The sequence below is a fragment of the Citrus sinensis genome, chromosome 4 (genome assembly GCF_022201045.2).
Source record: "Citrus sinensis cultivar Valencia sweet orange chromosome 4, DVS_A1.0, whole genome shotgun sequence".
NCBI lineage: Eukaryota > Viridiplantae > Streptophyta > Magnoliopsida > Sapindales > Rutaceae > Citrus > Citrus sinensis.
Genome location: NC_068559.1, coordinates 4,185,216 through 4,208,511, shown reverse-complemented (window position 1 = coordinate 4,208,511; position 23,296 = coordinate 4,185,216). Strand labels below are relative to the sequence as shown.

Here is a 23,296-nt window from a genome sequence, read left to right as displayed (position 1 = left end):
TTGGTGGGATCAGTTGTGAACTTGCTATTGGTAATCTCTGGGTTATGGAGTTCTATAAGTAGAGTGCATGCCGATGCATCCTAGAAATAAAGCAAATCTTGTGTTGATTGTCTTGCGTGTATCTCTTTCCAAGCATGCTGATATGTCTCCCAAAGACGAGCAAGAACCCATGCATTTGACAAACTTCCCACGTACCTGATAGCCATGCTTGAGAGGAGGAGTCTAGGACTTAATAATAAGTGCTTTGAAATAAATGGGTGCTTGACACGTGGTCTATCAACTATGTGTGCAATATTATTACCCATATTTCCTATTATTTCTCGTATTTCATGTGTTATTGTCTAGGGTGTCTTTTGTTGTTCCACGGGCAGTTACTAGCGTAGATTGCGTGTTTCCAATTGGCTCTTATAAAAAGCCTCAAGCTGTTTGAATAAAGGATGCAGAAAAATTATTTCATAAAGCAATTCGCTTTTTTAAAATTCTTTTGTTTCCTCTGCTTCTGTAAATTCAAATCCTCACAAATTAAATATCACATGCATTTTTTATTTTCTAGAAATAAAAAAAATTATGTTAGACTTGTTTTAGGTATTCGCTCTGCTTAATTATTTTTGGAAAGTATAGCTTTTAAATTCCAACACTAATGTGCTTAATAAATACGTGCTGCTATAATCTAAAAATTAAGTTTATTTTATTTATACAATAAAAAGTCATAATAACTTTTAAAATTATTACATATTACCATACTTTATCATTTTTTTTATCACAACACCTCAATACCAAATATAATGATTTCCTCAAAAAAATAAAATATAATGATAATTTATATTTAATAATTGAATATTGACTTATTTTTTGTCACAGATGTCTCACCATAACTTTGCCATATTTCTACTATGTTACTGATACTCAGCAAATTCCTTACACAAGTTTAACTTTTCTAATTGGTGTGATGATTGTCAATTAATTGCTCCTATATGCATTTGATTATGTTAGAATTATCAGTATATAGCTTTAAAATTAATATAATATGATATGTATTGTACATCAAGTGGGAAGAAAACAATTAGCAAGTAATTGTTTGCGATAAAACTTGTCATATATTCGTTGCAATGGTTGTTGCCAAGGTCTCCTCGAGCCAATATTAGGGAGTAGAGATCCCCAGCAGTTGCAAATTAAATGTTATTATTGATAAAACAAAAATATATTTGTAAATTAAATTATTAAATCCAAAATAACCCTTAAAAAAAAGAAGGTTTTATGCAAAAGCAAGCATACTAAATTTATTTATTTAAAATTTCAACTCAAATAATTAATATAACATGTGATATGTCATTCTGAGACACGCACCGTATTTGCCCGCGTTTTTGTATTCCGAGCCCTTGGGTGGGGCCATAGCTCTTTAATCACGCTCCGTCAGAAGGGCGCGTGGGATGGATTGTTTTTGGATGGGGCCATGTGCGGGATTAGCCAGAAATTCAAGCCTCCGTGGCCCTTCGAGCACCTTCTCTTCACAGTCGTATGGCTGGTGCCTTCCTGGCGCGTGGATCCCACCCACGGTTCTCTCCCGATGGTCTCCTTCAAGGAGGAGTGGAAGAGGAAGCTGGCGTTGTCGAGCCCCAGGAGGTCGGTGCCAAGGCCGCGTGCGGCGACCGTACTGGAGTTGCTGCGCGTGTCGAGGGATTTGCAAGGGATTTGAGTATAAAAAATACTCAATGAGCCCCAAGAGGAAGACGACGTCGTTTGCGATCCCGCCTGCGTTGAAGAGTTGTATAAACATGCAGCCAGTAAGGATAAGACGCTGAGGATTTATCCAGGCACGTGGCATCAGCTGATTGGCGAGCCTGAGCAGAACGTTGAGTTGGTTTCTGGAGAGGTGGTGGAGTGGCTGAGAGAGCAAGAGCCTCACGCGCTGCCAAGGGCAGTGATGGTTCGCGCCCTGCCGCTGAGTTAGATTCTGGCGCTTAATGAGATCTGTAGCGGCTGCTGTAGGAAATAACCAATTATAGTATGCCAAGTGGATGCTTCATTTGAAACAACTAATAAATTAATGTTGGGCACCTTTGGTGGCATTGTTAATTACACCTTTTTAATGTTCCTTTGCTCCTTCATCAAACCATACATATTATCAGCAATTTTTCTCTCAAATTAATTGAGGAGGACATCCTAACCGTCTATATTGACTTGAGCGTTGAACGTTTAGAACTTTTCGAGCTCTCGAAGGAAACGAAAGACAAACCAATCATTTCAAGTAATAAAGGTCTCATAACCTTTAAATTTACAACAAATTCTATTGATTTAATGATAAAAATTCTATTAAAAAAAGATAAAAAACTAACGTGAGTTCCCTAAAATTATCAATTCCTTATTAACTTTGAATATATGGTAATATACATTAGTATTTAAATGAAATATAGGAATAATTCTAGTCACATTTTCAACATATGTGTAACAAATAACAAGTTAGAATAAGTCAATTAGATCTCCAATTTTCAAGGAAACATAAAAACTGAAGATCTCATTCACATTTCTATTGCTTCATTTTCTATAGATGAACCAAACAAAATGAAAAAAAAAATGGATGGTCTTTTTGGATTGCTAAAAAGCACACTAAGAATTTTTTTAACAGATGCAACAATGATGTGGATTGTGCACTACGCAATGGACGGAGCACACGGCAAAGTGAAGTCCAAAGATGGCGTCATTCAGCGCTTGAATGAGATATCGAAATTCTATGAACTTGCAGTAATTCAGCTAGAAGGGTGCATGAAATTTGTCCAGGAGGATGCAGACAACAACATGTTTGAAATCTGGCATGAAAAAGTCCTGGCAGACTTGGAAGAAATTAAAGACCGTTTCCAGGGTCGCCTTCAGGATTCAGAAATGGTTCTCCGCGAAAAGGATAAGGAATTGACGGAGAGGTTCGAAAATGAGTTGAAGCTTAGGCAAGCATTGGATGCGAAGGAAAAAGAATTGGTTGCTTTGCAAAATGCTAACCTGGAGCTTGAAAGAACAAAGAGTGATGGTGTCGCTGAGCTCAGTATGAGCAGTCCTGGAAGTCGGGATGAGGATAGAGATAGTGAAATTTCTGAGTTGATGCATTCAGTTGATCAACAAGTCTTGCATATCGAGCATGAAGTTATTGATGAGGAAAGGAATGGCGGTATTGATCACAAAAAGATTGAGCAGATGGGTTCTGATATTAATATTTTGAAAGAGACTTTGCATCACGCTTTTGAGAAAATGCAGAATGCTATTTTTTTGTCTGAGCTGGGGCCTCAGGAACAGCAATGGAGGTGGACTATTGAGAAGGATGCAATTTGTACATTGATTAATGGTTTTGTTCACGACTTTAAGGAGAATTTGTACATTGCAAGGATTGGAATGAGAAAATTGGAAACTATAGAATTGACAGGCTTGTAACAGAAGAGGTTTCTCGTGCTGTCTTTGATGAGACCATCAGAGATGTTGTGAATACTGCGAACTACACATTTACAAAACTCCAAGAGGTTGAGGTTCCTGACAAGTCACTTAAAATAGTGGAATATTTTGTGAAGGAGAATGTGTATATGGTTTTATTCGGGGAAACTATTGATGAGTGGAAGAAAGAGATAGATGCTTGCAACATTATCTCTTTAGACAGGAGATACAGGAATTTGTTTTTCGTGAGGCGATGAAAGATGCTTGCCAAGAAGAAGGCCGGAAGCAAGACAAAAGTTCCTCCAAAAATAGAGACGGAAGTTTTGAGGGAAATGGAGAGGAGAGTTTTATCAAAAAACTAGATATGTTATTGAAGTGTTTGGAAGAAGATGGAGATCTAATGGTAAGTGCAAGTTCTGAAGTAAATGAACAGAAGAAACAATTTGACTGGGTGGAAATGGAAACTGAAAAGCTGAACGAGCATGAGATCTTTCAAGAACTGATGAATGAGGATGAGTCCACTTTTACTTCGGTGAGAAGCGAACTTGAGAAAGCTCTAGATCGGTTAGCTACAAGTAAGACAAAAATGAGTGAGTTGGAATCTAGTTTAGGCACAGCGGACTATGATCAAGAAAGAGTTGATGATCAAATGATTCCTGCAGATAATGTGCATGACAAAAATTCCATAACTTTCCAATAACAAAATGAAGAGATTCCTAGAAACCAATTGGATTCCATGTTGAAAGAACTTTAAGTATTTATGTTTGGCAAGTGAGAAAGCTAAAGAAAATGAAAGAATGCAACATAAAGAAAACTTTAGAATCTATTTTATTGATTTTATCTGAACAGATTACACTTATATATATATTGCACGAGAGTGGCTTGTTACACTTTGTTAGTGATCTGTTATACACATATGAAGAATGCTTGTTTAGAATAACTAACTAGGCCACGTCACCATGCCACATCAGCTGAGTAAGTGAATCTGCTGCAGTCAAGCATAGCTAAATAAGCTGCACTCGAATCCTCTGTTCTTCATATTAAGCAGCTTCACTAACACATGTTTACACCTATACTGGAGTTTTCACACGTATTTGGAAATTTTGAGCTCCAAGCACAAGAAAAATTAGCAGACAAAGTTTTGAGGTACTTCAGTTTACATTTATATACAGTTCCCCTTTAATTTATTCTAACTGTGAACATTGACTATGGCCATTTGTGTTACGACATTCATGTTCCATCAAAATTAATTGTTTAAACAAGTGATTGACCTTTACTAAGCATAATGTTGCGCTACTTTTGTACAGGTTGGAAGAGATGAAGCATCGATTAGATTTGCTTGTTGAGCTTGTTTCCTCAATACAAAAACGGGAATTACTCTACAGAACAGCATTTATCAGAAGAAGAAAGAATCTCCAAATGGCTGAAACTGAGGTTTTGAGCTGCAATTTCAGTTTTATTCACCTTAGTGTTTTTTTTATTTTTAATTTAATTTAATTTAATTTTTTTTTAGGATAAACAAACTGAATTTAACTTGGGTTTGATGAATATACATTTTAAGAGCATTTCAAGCAAATTTTCTTAAGATTCGTTACGCTGCTTGGATTCCAGGTGGATCTGCTGGGCGATCAAGTGGATGCGCTCATAGGCTTACTTGATAAGATATACACAACACTGCATCAACATTCACCTGTATTGCAACAGCATTTTGAGATGAGCAATGATGTATTTTCTCAAAATTCTTTCATAATATATCTTGGTTTGTGATGCAACTACAACTCTATCATGTCACATTATATGCTTGTATATGTGATACTTGTAATACATATGTCTTCAACATTGTTGTTCTAATTGGCGGTAAATTTGTGCAACTCTGTAGGTCTCAGAGATACTGAAGTTGATCCAGAAAGAACTAATTGGAGAAATTCATTAAGTTTATGAACAAATGTTGGTAATCCATTCACATACAACAGGTTTATAATACAAAGTTCAAGCAGACACTTTTCAAAGATTATAAAGAGAGATGACCAAGCATGTCACATTATGGTAAGGCGTTGAGAATACAAATTAACGCCATATAGGAAGCGTGTTTATATGGCTGCAAAAGAATATTCCATTCAATTCGTTGCTTTCAAGATTCAGTGTAATCCTGTTGCATAGTGATGTTCCCAGGAACTTTGGTTTCATCTGCTAGAGATTTGGATCTTGTCATTGTCGATTGTGCTTTATAAAGCTAGTGGTGGATAGAGGGTTTCTTTCTGTCAACTGGATGTTAATAGTGTAATTTCTGAATAGAAATCAAAATACATTTTATTATTTATTAGCTTGTCGTCTGCTCTGTGAAAATGCATACAAAAAAGGAGGCATTTAATTATAATTATCTTGTCATTGGCCAGCAATTCAGAGTAAAATTTGCATTGCGGATAGGATCACTGCTATAAAACAACTATTTTGAAGACGTCAAGTACAAATTGCAGAGCACCTACTCAAGGGCGGCTGCTCAACAATGTCAACTAAAGCTCATCTCCTTGCGCTCTCCACTACGATTTTTCTTTTGTTCATTGTGTTTCGGCTTTCGCCTTTCTGTGTTTACAAAATAGATTATGATGGAGGCTATGTATTATGTGTTTCTGTATTCAAGAAATTTCCTCCAATCTCTTCTAGAGACACCGTTGCATCATTAGATTCTTATGAAAGTTTCAATGATCGAAAGTACAACTTGCCTCCGGCTAGTGATGAAAAAGAAGATGCCGTGAATTTAAGTGACAAGAATTTTAGTGATATTCTAGCCAAGAATCAGCATGTGATGGTGGCTTTTTACGCACCATGGTGCTTCTGGAGCAAGAAACTGGCTCCAGAATATGAAGCCGCTGCCACTGAGCTGAAGGGCAAAGCGGTGCTAGCAAAAGTTAATGATATCAACGAGATCGAGTTGGCAAAAAGATGGGGAATTCAAGGATATCCAACCATTTATTTCTTTGTTAATGGAGTACATGTGGATACTTACTACCATAACAGGAAGAAGTGAGTTTTTTTGGAACATGTGTTTTCTTTTGTTGGATCTTTTTGTTCAATATGGCCCTTTTAAATCTGTTATAGTTGTTGAGAAGTGGGAAAAGTTAAAAGGGGCAAGTCTATTATATGCTTGTGCATTTGTTAATAACGAGATCCTTTTTATTTTGAAGGGATGCTATTGTGAATTATATAAAGACGAAGATGGCCGGTGATCTTTACACTGTGATGACAATATAGAATGCAGAGCAGTTATTGACAGCTCAATCTACAATTGCTTTGGGATTCCTTAACTCTTTAAAGGTCCATACTTACTCATTTGATTTGAGCAATTGCCTTAGTGTTTCCCTTAACATCTGTTACTGCTATGACAAAAAATTTTAGGGTCTGGAAGGTGAAGTGCTTGCGGCTGCATCAAAACCGCATCCTGATGTTTTATTCTTCCAAACTACTAGAGCTGATGTTGCAAAGATGTTTCTGATTGACCCAGAAATCAAACGCCCTGCTCTAGTCTTGCTGGAAAAGGAGTCTAAACAGCTTAGCCACTTTGGTTTGTAAAACAAATAATCTCTGCGATGATTTTGAGTGCTTCAAATGGAAGATTTATACATGCCCTGTCCGTTTTTTGCTTCATTTTCTCAGATGGTTCTTTTACTATATCAGTAATTGATGATTTCATATCATCAAATAAGATTCCTCCGATGATTACTTACTCCAGGGAAACTACTCCATTGATTTTAAATTCCCCCTTGAAATTGGTAATTATCAATTTTACATCTTTTCCTCGGGAAAATGTGAGAGATTTATGGTTTGAACATGTTCCTGAATTTGTTCTCAGTTATGGCTTTTTGCGACTGTGCATGATTCTGAGGCTAAATCAATATTTCAAGAGACAGCTAGAGCTTTCAAAGGCAAGGTAAATGCAAAGACTTGTATTTGGTAGATTAATCTATGTAGCGAGCTCAAGCAAAAATTGTTGAAACTTGATAACTGAAAGCCATTTAAATTAATTGTCTGTCAACATAATTTTATCATTATGATTTTATATTATCTTGATCACTGTTTGCCAGCTTCTCTTTGTGTATTCGCAAATGTACCCGAAACTTAAGGGACAAATTTCTGACTATTTCGGTGTGACAGGTCATACTTCAAGAGAGAGTTTCCTACTTTACCTTGATTCTGTGAAATCTTTATGATTGCGGAGTAGCTTTTGTCTTATACATCAATATGAAAAAATGGTTACTATACAAATTTACTTGTAGTTTATTGCTGTCGCTAGCATTCGCAAACACAAGAAGTATGTATTGAATGGTGAACTGACCCTGAGCAATGTAAAGGTTTGCATTCTTTTCACCGTAATTGTTATTATATATTTTTTTCCCTAATGCAGAAAAATGGCTTAAGATTCACAATTCTGTCGTGATCTGAGATCCTGCAGTCATTTGCATTGGATTTCTTGGGAGACAAGTTGAGGAACCAACAGTCAAAAATAATTCTTTCTCAAATACAACTTCAGCAAAAGTTATTAGCTAGACTTCCAGTACCAGATATGATGACTAAAGAAGCAATTTAGTGTATCTGATTCAATTTCCCTTTCCCACAAAATGACTGGATGCAATAAGAAGTGCTGTTTAACTTAGATATTCCAGTTAATCACTAATCGTGCCTTCATATTTGATCCTTTACATTAGAAGGGGTTCTTTTGCTGACTACTTTTAACTGCGACATAGGTCACATTAAATAATGGCATATTTTTTATATATAAAAATATCTATCATACCTTTAATTATATTCATTTAACTCATTGATAACCGCATTCAATAGATAAACATCAATTGATAACCAAAATGATCAAGCACCTTGTTAGATTGTAAGAAAAGTAAGAGCAAATTTTTATTATTTTTTCTCATGAAACACGTCGTACGTTCTAATACAAAGAACAAACTATCAAAATCAAGAACTTTTGGGTTATATTTTTCTATTAAGAGAACGTGACACAAACGGTACTGATACGCTTGTCCTGCAACACAAGCAAATCAACTCAACAAAACACTCTTCGAGCAAGTACCAGCTCCAAATAAAAAAGAATTAAGAGCAGAACAGAGGTTAAGAAGAAAGGAAATTCCAGAGAAGAAAGAGAACAGAGTATTTTCATTCCTTTGCCTTTTAAACCTTACAATGCTTATATGCTTCACCTCCAACAACCTCTAACAGAAGGTGGTTACAAAAAATAGCAATTGTCAGGCCAAAAGAAAATATCAAACGAATAAAAGATTCTAGAAAGGAATCCAGAACTTCCTGCTTCTCAAACAACATAATCCTTCAGCCAGCTAGGTGGTTTTCTCATTCGCGATGGGCCTGCAACAGGTTCTGTGTTGGGCCTAGTTGTATCTTTCTCCTGGTGTGAGTCAGCCCGTTCTTTAAAGGATTCCACAAGAGATGCATTAGGCCACTCCAAAGAGATTGGCAATGCTATATCATTCCCTGAGGCTTGAAAAATCACCTTTTCCTCAAGGTGAAATCAGGATAGAGGTGCGAAAACTCAAAGAAACCTTCCTAGGTGGCATTTTCTGGAGCGCTATCCGACCACTACACCAGAACATGTTGAACTTCTTTCCCATGATGTAAGACTGTCCGTGTGGCACAAATAGTAGCTGGGTATAAAAGTGGTCGATTGCTGTTGCTATCACGACGTAAGGGTAATCCATTGATAAGGCCGGAACCGCTGAAGGGTTTGAGCATTGAAATATAGAAGACATAATGAATTTTGCAATCTAACAGAAGGTTCAGCTTGTATGCCACTGGCCCTATACGTTCCAATACTGTAAATGGCCCATAATACCTCTTCACTAACTTCTGGGATGCTCGTTGAGCTAACGATGTCTGTCGGTATGGTTGAAGGCGGACAAACACGCGATCTCCTATATTGAGTTGGAGTTCACGCCGATGGGCATTAGCCTTTTGTGTCATTCGATGCTGAGCTTGGCGCAAGAGAGCATCTCGCTCCGTCAGCGCATCATTGAGAGCTTGGATTGAAGTAGAGCCCTTAGAGTAAGTTAGGATAGTAGGTGGAATACGCCCATACAATGCCTGGAATGGTGTCATCTTGAGACCACTGTGATAGCCGGAGTTGTAACTGAACTTTGCCCAGTAGAGTAGAGAGGCCCACGATTGTGGTTTTTCTTGAGTGAAAGCTCGTAAATATTGTTCAAGCCCGTGGTTCACAACTTCGAATTGCCCATCAGTCTGCGGATGATAGGCTCTGCTATGCCTTAGGGAAATGCCACTTAGTTCAAAAAGCTTCTTCCAAAAATTGCTCATAAAAATTGGATCGCGATTCGACAATGTGGAACTAGGAAAACCATGGAGTTTAACGACCATGTTAGCAAATAAGTCCGCTGCCGTCATAGCTGAAAATTGAGAAGGTAGAGCTCCAAAATGTGTTGATTTAGTCAGACGGTCTACAACGACAAGGATAGTAGTGAGCCCTCATGATAGTGGCAAGCCCGTAATGAAATCTATAATGACCTCATCCCATACTAATGATTGAATAGGTAGTGGCTGTAACAATCCTGCTGGGGCTTGAGTTGATTGCTTGATTTGTTGGCAGGTTAGGCAAGCATCTATAAATTTTTCAACATCAGTTCTCATCTTATACCAATAAAATACCGAAGCTAAGCGAACCAAGGTTCATTTTATACCAGCATATCTAGCCCATGGGGTAGCATGAAATTCGTGGAGCAAGATTGACTTCAAGGAGGATTGAGAGCTAACATAATAGCGATGGCAGAAGAAAAGTAATCCATCATAAACAGAAAAATCAGGGGAGAGCTCACCTGCGGCAAAATGCTTATGAAGGAGTACCAAGTCTGGACAAGTGGTATTATCCAAGCGTAGAGTTTCTAACAAGTCAAAAGTTGGACTGGAAACCAATGGTAAATAGGCAGAGTATCTCTCAGGTGCCTCCACAGGCTCATTTTCATGCACGCGAGACAAAGCATCAGCTACCTGGTTTGCTCGACCAGGCTTGTATTCAATCTTAAAGTGATAACCAACCAATTTTCAGATATACACCTGCTGGTTAGGTGTTTGGATAACTTGTTGCAGAAGTTCTTTGATATTTTTATGATGGGTACGAATAATGAAAAATGACCAAGAAGATATTGTCACCACTTGTGGATAGCCTCGGTAGTGGCATGTAACTCCTTGATATATGTTGATGCCACTTGAAGTTTTGGTCCCAACTTTTTACTAAAGTAAGAAATTGGGTGGTTGTCTTGCATAAACGCTACACCAATACCGACATTTGATGCGTTAGTCTCGATGATGAAATCCAACTCGAAGTTTGGTAATCACAGTATCGGGACTTCCACCATAGCTTGTTTGAGGGCCTCAAATGTGATGGTTGCTGTTGGAGTCCAATTGAAAGCATCTCTGCACAATAAGTCAGTGAGGGGTGTAGCAATAGAAGCATATCATTTAATAAAACACTTGAAATAGGCCGTGAGGCCAAGAAACCCTTGCAATTGTTTCAAGGACGTTGGTGGTGGCCAGTTGACCATGGCTGTAATTTTCTGTGGATCCGCACGAACAACTCCAGCAGAAGCCAAATGACCCAAATACTCAACTGTTTCTTGGCAGAAAAGGCATTTGGAAAGTTTGATGAAGAAACAATGACTATGTAAGCAACTTAAAACCTGCTCTAAGTGAGAGACATGATCAGCCAAAAATGAACTATACACCAATATATCATAAAAAAAACAATGACAAATTTACGTAAGAAAGCAGCAAAAATTTGATTCATGGTAGCTTGAAATGTAGATGGAGCATTCGTCAAGCCGAAAGGCATCACAAGAAACTCGTAGTGCCCTTTATGAGTTCGAAAAGCTATCTAGTATGTGTCTCTGTTGTGCACTCGAATTTGGTGATAACTAGCCCTCAAGTCTAATTTGCTGAAAATGGTTGCTCCACCTAATTCATCCAGTAGTTCATAAATTGTTGGAATAAGAAATTTATCCTTGATAGTAACTGTATTCAAGGCACGATAGTCCACACAAAAACGATAGGTGCCATCCTTTTTTTTCACTAGTAACACCGGGGAAGAAAAAGGGTTGTGGCTTGGTTTTATTACACCTTGCTCCAACATTTTGCGAATTAACTTCTCTATCTTTGTTTTTTGGAAGTGAAGATAGCAATAAGGCCGAGCATTCACTGGTTTTGTGTTTGGTAGTAGGTGAATTCTATAGTTAATGAAACAGTGGGGAAAGGCCTGTTAGGGGGCAGAATAAGTTGTGAAATTTGTAAAGGAGGTGAGAAATCAGAGTGGGCAGTGAAACTGGAAGTTCTAAGACTTCGGAGCCTCTATCTTGGTCCGAATGTATTTGTTGTAGCTCAAATAAGTTCTGAACAGTTGTGCTATGCATAAGGGCTTGAAATTGGTTAAAAGTAATTAAACTCAGTGAATTGGTGGTCCCCACGAAGGCTGATCGATTTCCCATCCCAATAGAAGTCCATCGTCATGGCAGCATAGTCATGGGACACCCTCTTTAAGCGTTGAAGCCACTGAATACCCAAAACCACATCCGACCCCTCAATTGGTAAAACAAATAAGTCCAGAGTAAATGCATAACCTTGCATAGTCAGAGTCACTTGCGAACAATATAGTTGGCACACCAAGAAGTCACCATTACCAATATAAACCTGAAAATCAGTCGTGGGTTGAATAGGAAGTCCCAATCGTTCAGCCAACACAGGTTTAATAAAATTATGGGTACTCCCACTATCAATAAGCACTTGAAAGCAGTGGTTACCAACCTTGCCAATCAGTCAAAATGAATGGGGATTCACCTGCCCCGCGAGGGCATTCAAGCTTGAAATATCTGTCGTTACCATTTCCTCAAATGGCTCCGCCATGGCCAACTTCGTAGTATCCTCATTTTCATCATCGTCAGTCCCCATAAGAATAAAAAACTTACTACGATAGTGATGGTTTGCACTGTATTTTTTATCACAGTTATAACACAATCCTTTTTCTCATTTGTCTCGTAATTTAGCTGGAGTGAGGCGGGGAATTGGTAAATTTGGTGTAGGTAAAAGGGTTGGAAGGTTTGTTTGTTTAAGAGGTTGGTGTGTTGTGGGAGCTACATGGGAACTGTTTGTGGTGGGGGTGGGAATAGGCACATGTGAGGGTGGAAGAATTTTGCTGATGGATGGAATGGTCATAGTTGGGGCCGACAGTGGGGGCCATTTAGTCCAAGGGCGGCCACTCATTTTGGCCTCCTCTAAACGAGCTTTATAAGCTTCTGCGAGAGCAAAGGCATTCATCAGAGATGTAGGGCGGGAAAACATCAACTCCTTGTGAATATCCGTTCTCAAACAATGATAAAGGAACTGATCAACAAGGGTTCATAAATTCCAGTGACCTTATTCATCAAATCTTCAAAGGCTGACTGAAACTTTGCGACTGTGGTGGTTTGTATAAGTTTGGAAAGTGTACCTTAAGGATCGTCATACATTGAAGCACCAAACTGATGCTTCAAACTAATTAGAAAATCTTTCCATGTTGTTATCAGTTTGTTCGCCTTCATCCATTGGTACCAAGCTGCCGCTCTCCCTTCCACGTGAAACGTGATGATGCGAAGGAGCAAGTGCTCTGGAGTTTCATGGAAATAAAAAAAACTCTTCAATACGAAACACCCACCGATTCGGGACAGAGTCATCAAACTTGGGAACCTCCATTTTCATTGATCGTAATATCGGCGAGAGATCGGTGTGTCCTGAATGCCCCTCCGCAACTAGAGAAGAGCGATGTGCGGAACCTGATGATGCAACCAAAACACTCGAAGACCCTTGGATCTGAGAACGTAGATTCTCAAGATGAGAATCTACTGTGGACATGTACTGCTACAAGTTTTGATGAATCGCAATTGTTTGGCCTTCCAATTACGTTTGGAGTGCCTTCATTGCTGCCAACACCTCTGAATCAGCCATGGAAAAGTCAATGAAAGCACCAATGATACGTTTGTCCTACAACACAAGCAAATCAACTCAACAAAACACTCTTCGAGCAAGTGCCAGCTCCAAATAAAAAAGAATTAAGAGCAGAACAGAGGTTAAGAAGAAAGAAAATTCCAGAGAAGAAAGAGAATTGAGTATTTTCATTCCTTTGCTTTTTAAACCTTACAATGCTTATATGCTTCACCTCTAACAACCTCTAACAGAACCTCTAACAAAAGGTGGTTACAAAAAATAGCAATTGTAAAGCCAAAAGAAAATATCAAACGGATAAAAGATTCTATAAAGGAATCCACAACTTCCTGCTTCTCAAACAACATAATCCTTCAGCCAGTTGGGTGATTTTCTCATTTGCGATGGGCTTGCAACAGGTTATGTGTTGGGCCTAGTTGTATCTTCCTCCTGGTGTGATTCAGCCCGTTCTTCAAAGGATTCCGCAAGATATGGATTGGGCCACACAGAGATGTTTCCCGTTTTTGAACTCAGAAGAAATGTCACTCTAGTCCCAATTGAAATGAGAAAGCAAGAGAAGCAAGTTTCCGTTAGTATGTGATATTTGCAACAATATGTCTTCGACATTGTTGTTCCAATTGGTGGTGAATTTGTGTAACTCTGCATACGTCTCAAAAATACTGAAGTTGATCCAGAAAGAAATAATTGGAGAAGTTAACAAATAATTGTGAACAAATGTAGGTATTCCATTCACATACAGAAAGTTTCTAATACAAGTTCCAAGCAGATGCTTTTTAAAGATTATAATAAGAGATGATCAAGATTCAGTGACAGTACTGTTCCATAGTGATGTTCACAAAAGCACTGGTTTTATGAGATAGAGATGTGGATCTTGCCTTTATCAATTGTGCTTTGTCAGGCTAGAGGGTTCCTTTCTATCAACAATGTGTTAATAATGTAATTTCTGAAAAGAAATCAAGATAACTTTTTTTTAAAAAATATTTTTAGCCTTTTGTCTGCATCTTTGAAAATAATTAACACAAGGAGCATTTAATTACTTTTCTCTTGTCATTAGCCAACAATTATTTGAAGATTTCAAGTACAAATTACAGAACACCTACTCTAGGCCGGCTGCTCAACAATGTCAACAAAAGCTTATCTCCTTTGCTCTCCACCACAATATTTCTTTTGTTTATTCTTTTTCGGCTTTCACCTTTCTGTGTTTACAAAATAGATTATGATGGAGGCTATGTATTGTGTGTTTCCGTATTCAAGAAACTTCCTCCAATCTCTTACGGAAACACTGTTGAACTTTCAGATTCTTACAACAGTTTCAATGATCAAAAGCACAAGTTGCCACCGGCAATTGATGAAAAAGAAGATGTGGTGGTGAAACTAAGTGACAAGAATTTTAATCATGTTATAGCCAAGAATCAGCATGTGATGGTGCTTTTTTATGCACCATGGTCCCCCCAGAGCAAGAAACTTGCTCCAGAATATGAAGCCGCTGCCACTGAGCTGAAGGACAAATCAGTGCTAGCAAAAAGTTAATGCTATGAGCGTGATAGAGTTGGGGAAAAAATGGAGAATTCAAGCATAACCAACTATTTATTTCTTTGTTAATGGAGTGCATGTGGATACTTATTATCATAACAGGACGAAGTGAGTTTTCTTTTTGTTCTTTGAACATTTGTTTTCTTTTGTTGGATTTTTTTTTTGTTCAATAAAACCCTTCTAAATCTGTTTGGTTGTTGAGAACGTGTGCAAAATGAATAACCTAACCTAACACAAATTTTGGTTTTGAAGGGATGCTATTGTGAATTATATAAAGACTAAGATGTCTGGTGATCTTTACACCTTGATGAAAATAGAGAAAGCGGAGCACTTACTAACAGCTGAATCTACAATTGCTTTGGGATTCCTTGACTCTTTAAAGGTCCACTCCCACTCACATAATATGAGCAATTTCTTAGACTGTTTCTATTTTAACATCTCTTATTGAATCATAAATGTTACAAAAGACTCAATTCTGTTTGTTAGGGCACGGAAAGTGAAAAGCTTGCGGCCGCATCAAAGCTGCATCCTGATGTTATATTCTTTCAAACTACTAGAGCTGATGTTGCAAAGATGTTTCTGATTGACCCAGAAATCAAACGCCCTGCTCTAGTCTTGCTGGAAAAGGAATCTAAACAGCTTAGCCACTTTGCTTTGTTTTAGAAGTTATCTCTCTGCAAATGATTATGAGTGCTTCAAAATGGAAAATTTACACAAGCCTTGTGCATTTTTTGCTCCATTTTCTGAGATGGTCCATTTACTGATGCAAGAATTTATGACTTCATATCATTGAATAAGATTCCTCCGATGATTACTTACACCAGGGAAACTGCTGCATTGATTTTAGATTCCCGCTTGCAAGAGGTAATTATTAGTTTACATCATCTTTACCTTGGAAAAATTAAAAAATTTTCAGGTCTTAACGAGTTCATAAATTTGTTCTCAGTTATGGCTTTTTGCGACTGTTCATGATTCTGAGACTAAATCAATATTTCAAGAGGCAGCCAAAGCTTTTAAAGGAAAGGTAAATATAGAGATGTAGGGAGATCAAGCAAAATTTTGTCGAAACTTGGTTAACAGAAACCCACTGAAATTAATAGCCTGTCAAAATAATTATCATTATGATCTTAAATAATAATTGATGAAATTAATTGTTTGCCAGCTTCTCTTTGTGTATTTTCAAATGGACTTGTTGCAAACTGATAGGAGACAAATTTCTGATTATTTTGGCATCACAGGTCATGCTCCAAGAGTGAGTTCCTTGCTTTATCATCAAATTCTGTTAAATCTTTATGAATGCTTTTTTTTTTTTTAATTTCCTCCGTAATTAAATACGAAAAATTGGGTTGCTATGCAAATTTCAATGCAGGTAATTGCTGTCAATGGCGAGAAGTATGTATTGAATGGTGAATTGACCCTAAGCAACATAAAGGTGTGCATATTTTTCCCCCTTCATTATTATTATATGTATATCTTTCCTAATGCTGAATAATAATAGATGAAAATTCAAGATTCTGTCGTGATATGAGCTTTTTACTTGTTCTTGTAGTCATTTGCATTGGATTTCTTGGAAGACAAGTTAAGGAGCCAGCAGTCAGATACAACTCTACTGGAAAATAAGAAGGGTTATTAAAGAAGCATTTTAGGGTATCTGATCCAATTTCTATTTCCCACAAAATGATTACGACAAAAGTGGCTGGGCACAAATACAATTGTTGTTGTCTGTAACTTAGACATCAGAAGTACGAAATTTTAGTTATGACTATATATATATATTCGTGACATTAGATTTGATCTTTTAAATTAGAATGTGGATTCTTTTGCTTTGACTACTTGTATGTGCATGGCCATGGGCAAATTCAATTATGGCATTATTTTATGTGTACAAAATATCTAGAAAACTGTTAATTCTCTTAACTCGTTGATACAAATGAACAGATAAACATCAATTTGATGACTAAATAGATCAAGCATCAGGTGGCACTGCAAGAAAACAACAGAAATGTTTAATATTTTTTTTTTCTCATATAGAACACACCGTACGTTGCAATACAAAGCGCAAACTACCAAAATCAAGAACTTTTGGGTGATTTGTATCTATTGAAAGAAGGGGACACAATGGCTAAATCTGAACGGAAAATTTTACTAAATCTCCGCACTATCATAGATTAAGCTATTCTCTAAATTAACTCAATTCAAGAAAGTGAATCACAATCAAACTGAAAAATCAAGTATTAAATACATGAAATTAAAAATTAAAAAATTGCAAACTTTTTAGAATTCTACAGTGTTATTATCACAAAGACAAAAGCCACATGGGTCTCATAAACTAGACACATGAAGTTCCGGTTAGTCTAAAATGAATATAATATTCTTCAATTTATAGAAAATGATAAAGAGACAAAACTGACGTATTACTGCCTATTTACCGTGTTAATTAAGTAAATTATTATTATTATTTCAGTACTGTTGTTTTCGTCAGTATTTTGTCTATTTTTTTTAATTCGATTAATTCTATCAAATGTTTCATGCAAAGGTTTTATTATGTAAAGGCAAGAACTAGGGCGATTACTAATTTTATCATAAAAAATTTTCTGAATGGTACAATATCACCACTCTTTTAGAAATTCTCCAAGGTCCATTAGCCGGCTATATATCATCTTGCTCACACGATAATCCGAAATTAGAAAGCAATGGCAATGGCAAAATCATTTCTACTTCTTATACTTTCAATTCTTCTCCGCTGCAAAATCTTAACCTTCACACCTCTCTCTCAAAAATATTGCAATAATTTGCCATCAGTACCAAATCAATTCTACAACAAAGCCGTACTAAACCTGGCATTCCTCGAGCCCAAGCAACAAAACGACGATGTATTACCAGCCATCAGATATATTAGCACTCCCCGCTCTGTCAATCGCAAGATGATGCCGCCACCAGAACTCATCAATGAGAAGGATGTGGTTGCTTTGACAGAAAGAAATTTCACCAACTTCATTGAAAACAATCAACGTGTGCAGGTGATTTTTCACTCGTCAGCATGGAAAGTTACAGGCGCTTCACTGGTTGCAAAAGTGGATTGTGAGACACTGGCTGAGATGTATAAGATTGTGAGATAACCTTCCGTTCATAGTGAAGTGCATTTCCAGGAAGTACTAGAGCCGTGGAGTTCAGAAGCAAAAGAAATGGAAAGTGGAAGAAAATGAACAGCAATAAATTATTTAAGGGTATATGACTAATAATTTCCCTTTAAAATAAGTGTGCTATAATTTGTTTTCACCCAAAAAAGGTCACGTTATTTAATCCAAAATAATTTAAGATACACTATGTTCTAAAACACCCTCATATGTGCCATCAATTTGCTGCAAAATTTAGGTTTGGGGTGTTATTAGTGATATTGAAATTTTACATTGTCAATTTTGGATGTTTAGTAGATGGATTTACTCTATTAGGTTGTAATTTTATTGAAATTGCCAGTATTGTCCGGAAGAGTTAGGCTTAATTTTCCCTAGAAAAATGATCATACTGATGTTGCTGTTTCTTTCTACAATATTTTCTTTTTTATCCCTTTTTTTTTTTGTTTTGCTAGCATATTTTCATTCATATATGATTGTGACTTTCGATTGAACTCAGAATTTTTCTGACTCAATAATTAAATATCCATCGTGATTAGTTTCTCTAGAAAAAAAAAACCAAACACACCTTAAAAAAAATATTGTACAACAAATAAGATTAGAGATTATCACTTAAATTATCAAATTCTTTTCAAAACTATTATCTGACTAAAATAAGGGGAAAAATTGGATGGATATGTAATTTTTGTTATAATTAGTTAGATTTTTTTTTTCAGATTACAAGTTTTTTTCGAAGCCATCATTTTATCAATTGTGTAAAGAATAGTTAGACCATTAAATTTATATGTGTAATTTCATGAGCACATTTATAATTAGTTAATTAGATATATTCTAAATATAACTATTGAGTGCAAGTTGAATTTAATTTAATTTAATGTACCTTTATTAATTAAATCTAGATTAGTAAAATAACGTAGTTCAAATGAGTAATTAATGGTGTTTTAGCACAAAGATAAGCTCAAAACATTCATCATGCGCGCGCGTGTTCGTGTGTATAATCCTATAATATTACAAGAGCTTCAAATATTTTGAGATGCAAGAGATTTCATTACCAATTATATTGAGATAACAAAATTAAAAAAAAAAAGAAAATTAATAACATAAAATTTAGCCAATATTTAATTGATTCTCTTCACAGTTAATAATACAATATAACTAATAGCAATCACTTTAAAAGTTACGTTGTTACCAAACTTGCCGGTAATCCGTGAGTAATCATTGGATTGAAACTCAACATTTTGGTTGAACACCAAGTTTGAATCTCAAATACTTAATATATTTAAATGTGTTATTTTGACTTATATTAACATATTTATATTTATTGTCCACTAGTTAAATACAAATTAGTTAATTAGCTATATTTCTACTTATAATATTTGTAATACAAATTAAAACAATTAATTTTATATAGTTAATTACAATACATAATTAAAAAAAAGCTCTTGAAAAATATGTTATATTCACTCATATAATTATTTAAAGGAAATGTATAATATTTGTAATACAAGTATGTCTTGACTAATTGAGTTCAATATAATATTACCCAACATATTTCTATATATAAAGTTTAACTAATAATTGAATTATGCCATCAATTGAATATGTGTATATTCTTATTAACAAATTTAATATGAAACGTGACATTTATACATAAAACAAATACCACAAAGATGCAACATTCAGTGTACGATATGAAACGAAGAACATATAGCATGAGTACAAGTGAACGTTGAGCATGAAACAATGGTAAAATTTAAATTTTTGTGTTACTTACAATATGAGGCAATTAAGACTTAATAACACACCTAAAAGTTTGAGGCAATTAAGCTACCAAGTAGAAATCACTAAAAGTACAACTTCGCCTTACAATTAATTGGAAATGTTGATGAAATTGTTTCCAAATGATGGCATCTTTCTCTTTGGTCATTAAGTTTCTCTGCTATAAAGCAACAATTAAATTTTAGGTTGTGGTATTTGGTTATTGGAATTGGATGAAGAGAAAAATTTATGCATAAGCCTTTATTATATCAGCTCATTTTCAAGAATTTTGAAACTTTGGCACTATTTTTTATGACATGGAACACCAAACAACAATTAAACATGAGCATGATGTAAGCTTGCAATGGTATTTGATATATATGGCAAACGATTTTATACACGAAACATGAACGTCACAGAAATATAAAATTCTTTTATGCCATTTTTTATGATATGAAGCAACAAACTTTAAAGATGCAACACAATAGTGTAAACATGAAATATGAAATTTTCATGTAAAAAGATGGTATGAAATTTGCAAAAATGAAAGTTAGACGTGCAACTCAGACATAAAACATGACTAAATTGTAAACATGCAACAAGCAACTTGATACATGTGACAGATGAGGTTATACATGAAACCAGAGGTGGATGCAATGTAGGACTAGTGGGGGCTCAAGCCCCTACTGAAAAAAAAAATTACCCCTTTTTGTTTAAAAGAAAAATTAATAAATTTTTAAATAATTTATGTCAAATTATCAAATAGCCATGTTCTTCCAATTTTTACAGTCACAGTCGAGAGAATATTTTCAGTAATGAAATTTGTGAAAAATGAACTTCGGAATCAGATAGGAGATGAATGGATGAATGATAATTTGATTGTTTATGTAGAAAAAAAAATGTTTTTAATAGTGTTGATAATGAGTCAGAATATGAAATCGCGTAGAGAACAATTGTAAATATGTTATCAAAAAATTTATACATTCAAGTTTCAACTTTTATATTTTGTTGTTACTTAATTTAGCCCCTGGTAAATTATTTTTTTAGATCCGCCACTGCATTAAACATGAACATCTTACATCAAAATGGGAAGGAGAATAATAATTTTTGGTACCGTTTCTAACATGAACTCAATATGCAACATATGATATAAATATGAAGCATGAAATTTACCTAAAAACATTGCATGAAATATGCAAAAACAAAAGTTCTTTTCAAAGCCACCATTTTATTAATCGTGTAAAAAAATAGTTAGACCATTAAATTTATATGTGTAATTTCATGAACACATTTATAATTTGTGTACGATTTAAATCAAAATTAGTTAATTAGATACATTCCTAAATATAATTATTGAGCACAAAGTTGAATTTAATTTAATTTAATGTACCTTTATTAACAAAATCAAGATTATGAAATAATATGGATCAAATGAGTACTTAATGGGGTTTTACCACAAACATATGCTAAAAATATTCTTATATAAATATAACCCTATAATATTATAAGAACTTCGAATATTTTGAAATGCAAGAGATTTTATTACCAATTACATTGAGATAACAAAATAAAAAATAAAATTAATAATACGAATTTTAGTCAACGCTTAAGTAATTCTCTTCATAGTTGATTATCTAGTACAACTAGAGATGGCCAATGGGATAGGCCGGCCATTAAAGGAAGGCTCATGTGTGCTTGTGCTCGTGTCATGCCGTGCCGTGCCTAATTTTGTTTTGCTTAGGCCTAGTTTGGCACGTGCCGTCCCATGGGCTGTACTGTGTCGTGCCTAAGGAAAAGAGCATGATAAGCTTCTTCTTTTTTAAGTGCGCAAACTAAGTTGTTGGTATATTTTTCAAACTTTTGTACTTTTTTGGGTCCGCGTGCTTTTATTCAAATTTTATAAAATCAAAAATTCAAACTCAAGTCTACATTCAATAAAATAAACTAATAATAGTAAGAGAATGTAATAATAATTATTAAGTTTAAGCATATGGTATTATAATTCTTTTTTAATACTTAACAACGAAAACAATAATAAATTTTTCTTTAGGGTTAACTTAATTGTTATCTCGGACTTATATAGAGTAATAAATTATAGTTCATAATAATATTAATACATATTTATAAATCATAATATTTATAATTTTATTTATTAAAATCATGATATTAATTAATTATTTGATAAATTATAAACATAAATCAATTTTAGTATTTTTTAACTAAGCATTAAATGAATTTAGAAAACTTGCACTAACAAAATAAAATAAAAAATTCAATTTCAAGTTATTTGTAAAATCATAAAATTTTAAGTCTACTTTCATTTAAAAAATAAAATGTGCTTATTGTGGGCTTTTTCCTATGCCGTGCTTTATCCTATCTCTAATCGTGTAGTACTTTTAAGGCCCACATGCCTAAAATTCTAAGCTCAGCCTAGCCATGTGCGTGTCATGCGATGCCGTGCCACGTGTCCCATCGAAATGTGCTCATGTTTTTCCGTGCTATAAGGACACATGTCGGGCCCGTGCCGTCCGGCCCTTTGGCTATCTCTAAGTACAACTAATAGCAATCACTTTAAAAGTTATAGTATTACCAAACTGGCCCTTAATCCAAAACTAACCATTGGATTAAAACTCAATACTTTGGTTGGCCACCCAAATTTGAATCTCAAATACTTAATATATTTAAACGTTTTACACGTGTTATTTTGAACATGTGTTATTTTGACTTATATTAACATATTTATATTTTTTTCCACTAGTTAAATACAAGTTAGGTGCTGTTTGTTTTTTTGTCTGAAGTCTGAATTTAACTTTTTTTTTCAGACATTTGTGTATTTTAGGTTTTTTTTAACTTATCATTTATTTTCAGACAATTTTATCTGAATAAAAAAAGTAGAAAAAATCCACTTTTATCCGAAGTCTGAAGTCTAAATGGAAAATTTTAATTTCAAATCTCAAAAATACCCTTAACAATTCATGTATTTCTAATATTATGTACAAACCTAATATTTTTGTATTATTCTTGAAGTTATTTTTTTTAATTGCTTTAAATTTTTATTCACATGATAACATTAGCTAAACTGAAATATTGAACAAATCAAAATATGTCCATTGTGATGAATCAAAAATAAAATAACAATGGTGACTTTATAATAAAATTTGATGTTATAATTACATCTTTTATTAAAAAAATTAAATTAAGATCAACAACAATAGTTTATTTTTTTTAATGCTACCAAACTAATCAACTTTTGAAAATTATAAATTGTGAAAAACAAATATATGCACAACTTAAAATGATATTTATGTCAAACTACTAGCTTTTAAGTTTTTCTCTTTAGATGTTGAAAAGAAAAAATAAACATATCATTCAGACCTATTCAGACTTCAACTAAATTTAGAGGTATTCAAATTTCAGATAAAAAAACAAACACTAATCAACTTGTGAAAATTATA

General features: G+C 34.9%; 2 protein-coding genes and 1 long non-coding RNA gene across 3 annotated transcripts; all 3 read left to right on the top strand.

Annotated features, from left to right (window-relative positions):
- The first annotated feature begins 4,477 nt into the window (after window positions 1–4,477).
- Window positions 4,478–6,090, top strand: LOC102628614 (WPP domain-associated protein-like). Its single transcript, XM_006494340.2, has 4 exons — window positions 4,478–4,563; window positions 4,725–4,851; window positions 5,029–5,142; window positions 5,297–6,090. Exons 1-4 carry the CDS (start codon window positions 4,478–4,480, stop codon window positions 5,348–5,350), a joined length of 381 nt encoding a protein of 126 aa, XP_006494403.1. The 3' UTR covers window positions 5,351–6,090.
- Window positions 5,924–15,688, top strand: LOC107174884 (protein disulfide isomerase-like 1-4). Its single transcript, XM_052439425.1, has 3 exons — window positions 5,924–6,441; window positions 15,202–15,331; window positions 15,436–15,688. The coding sequence occupies exons 1-3, from the start codon at window positions 5,924–5,926 to the stop codon at window positions 15,610–15,612; spliced, it is 825 nt and encodes a 274-aa protein (XP_052295385.1). The 3' UTR covers window positions 15,613–15,688.
- LOC112496595 (uncharacterized) lies at window positions 7,695–8,100 on the top strand. Its single transcript, XR_003063122.2, has 2 exons — window positions 7,695–7,766; window positions 7,868–8,100. It is a non-coding gene; the product is annotated as an uncharacterized LOC112496595 (long non-coding RNA).
- Window positions 15,689–23,296: the final 7,608 nt, after the last annotated feature.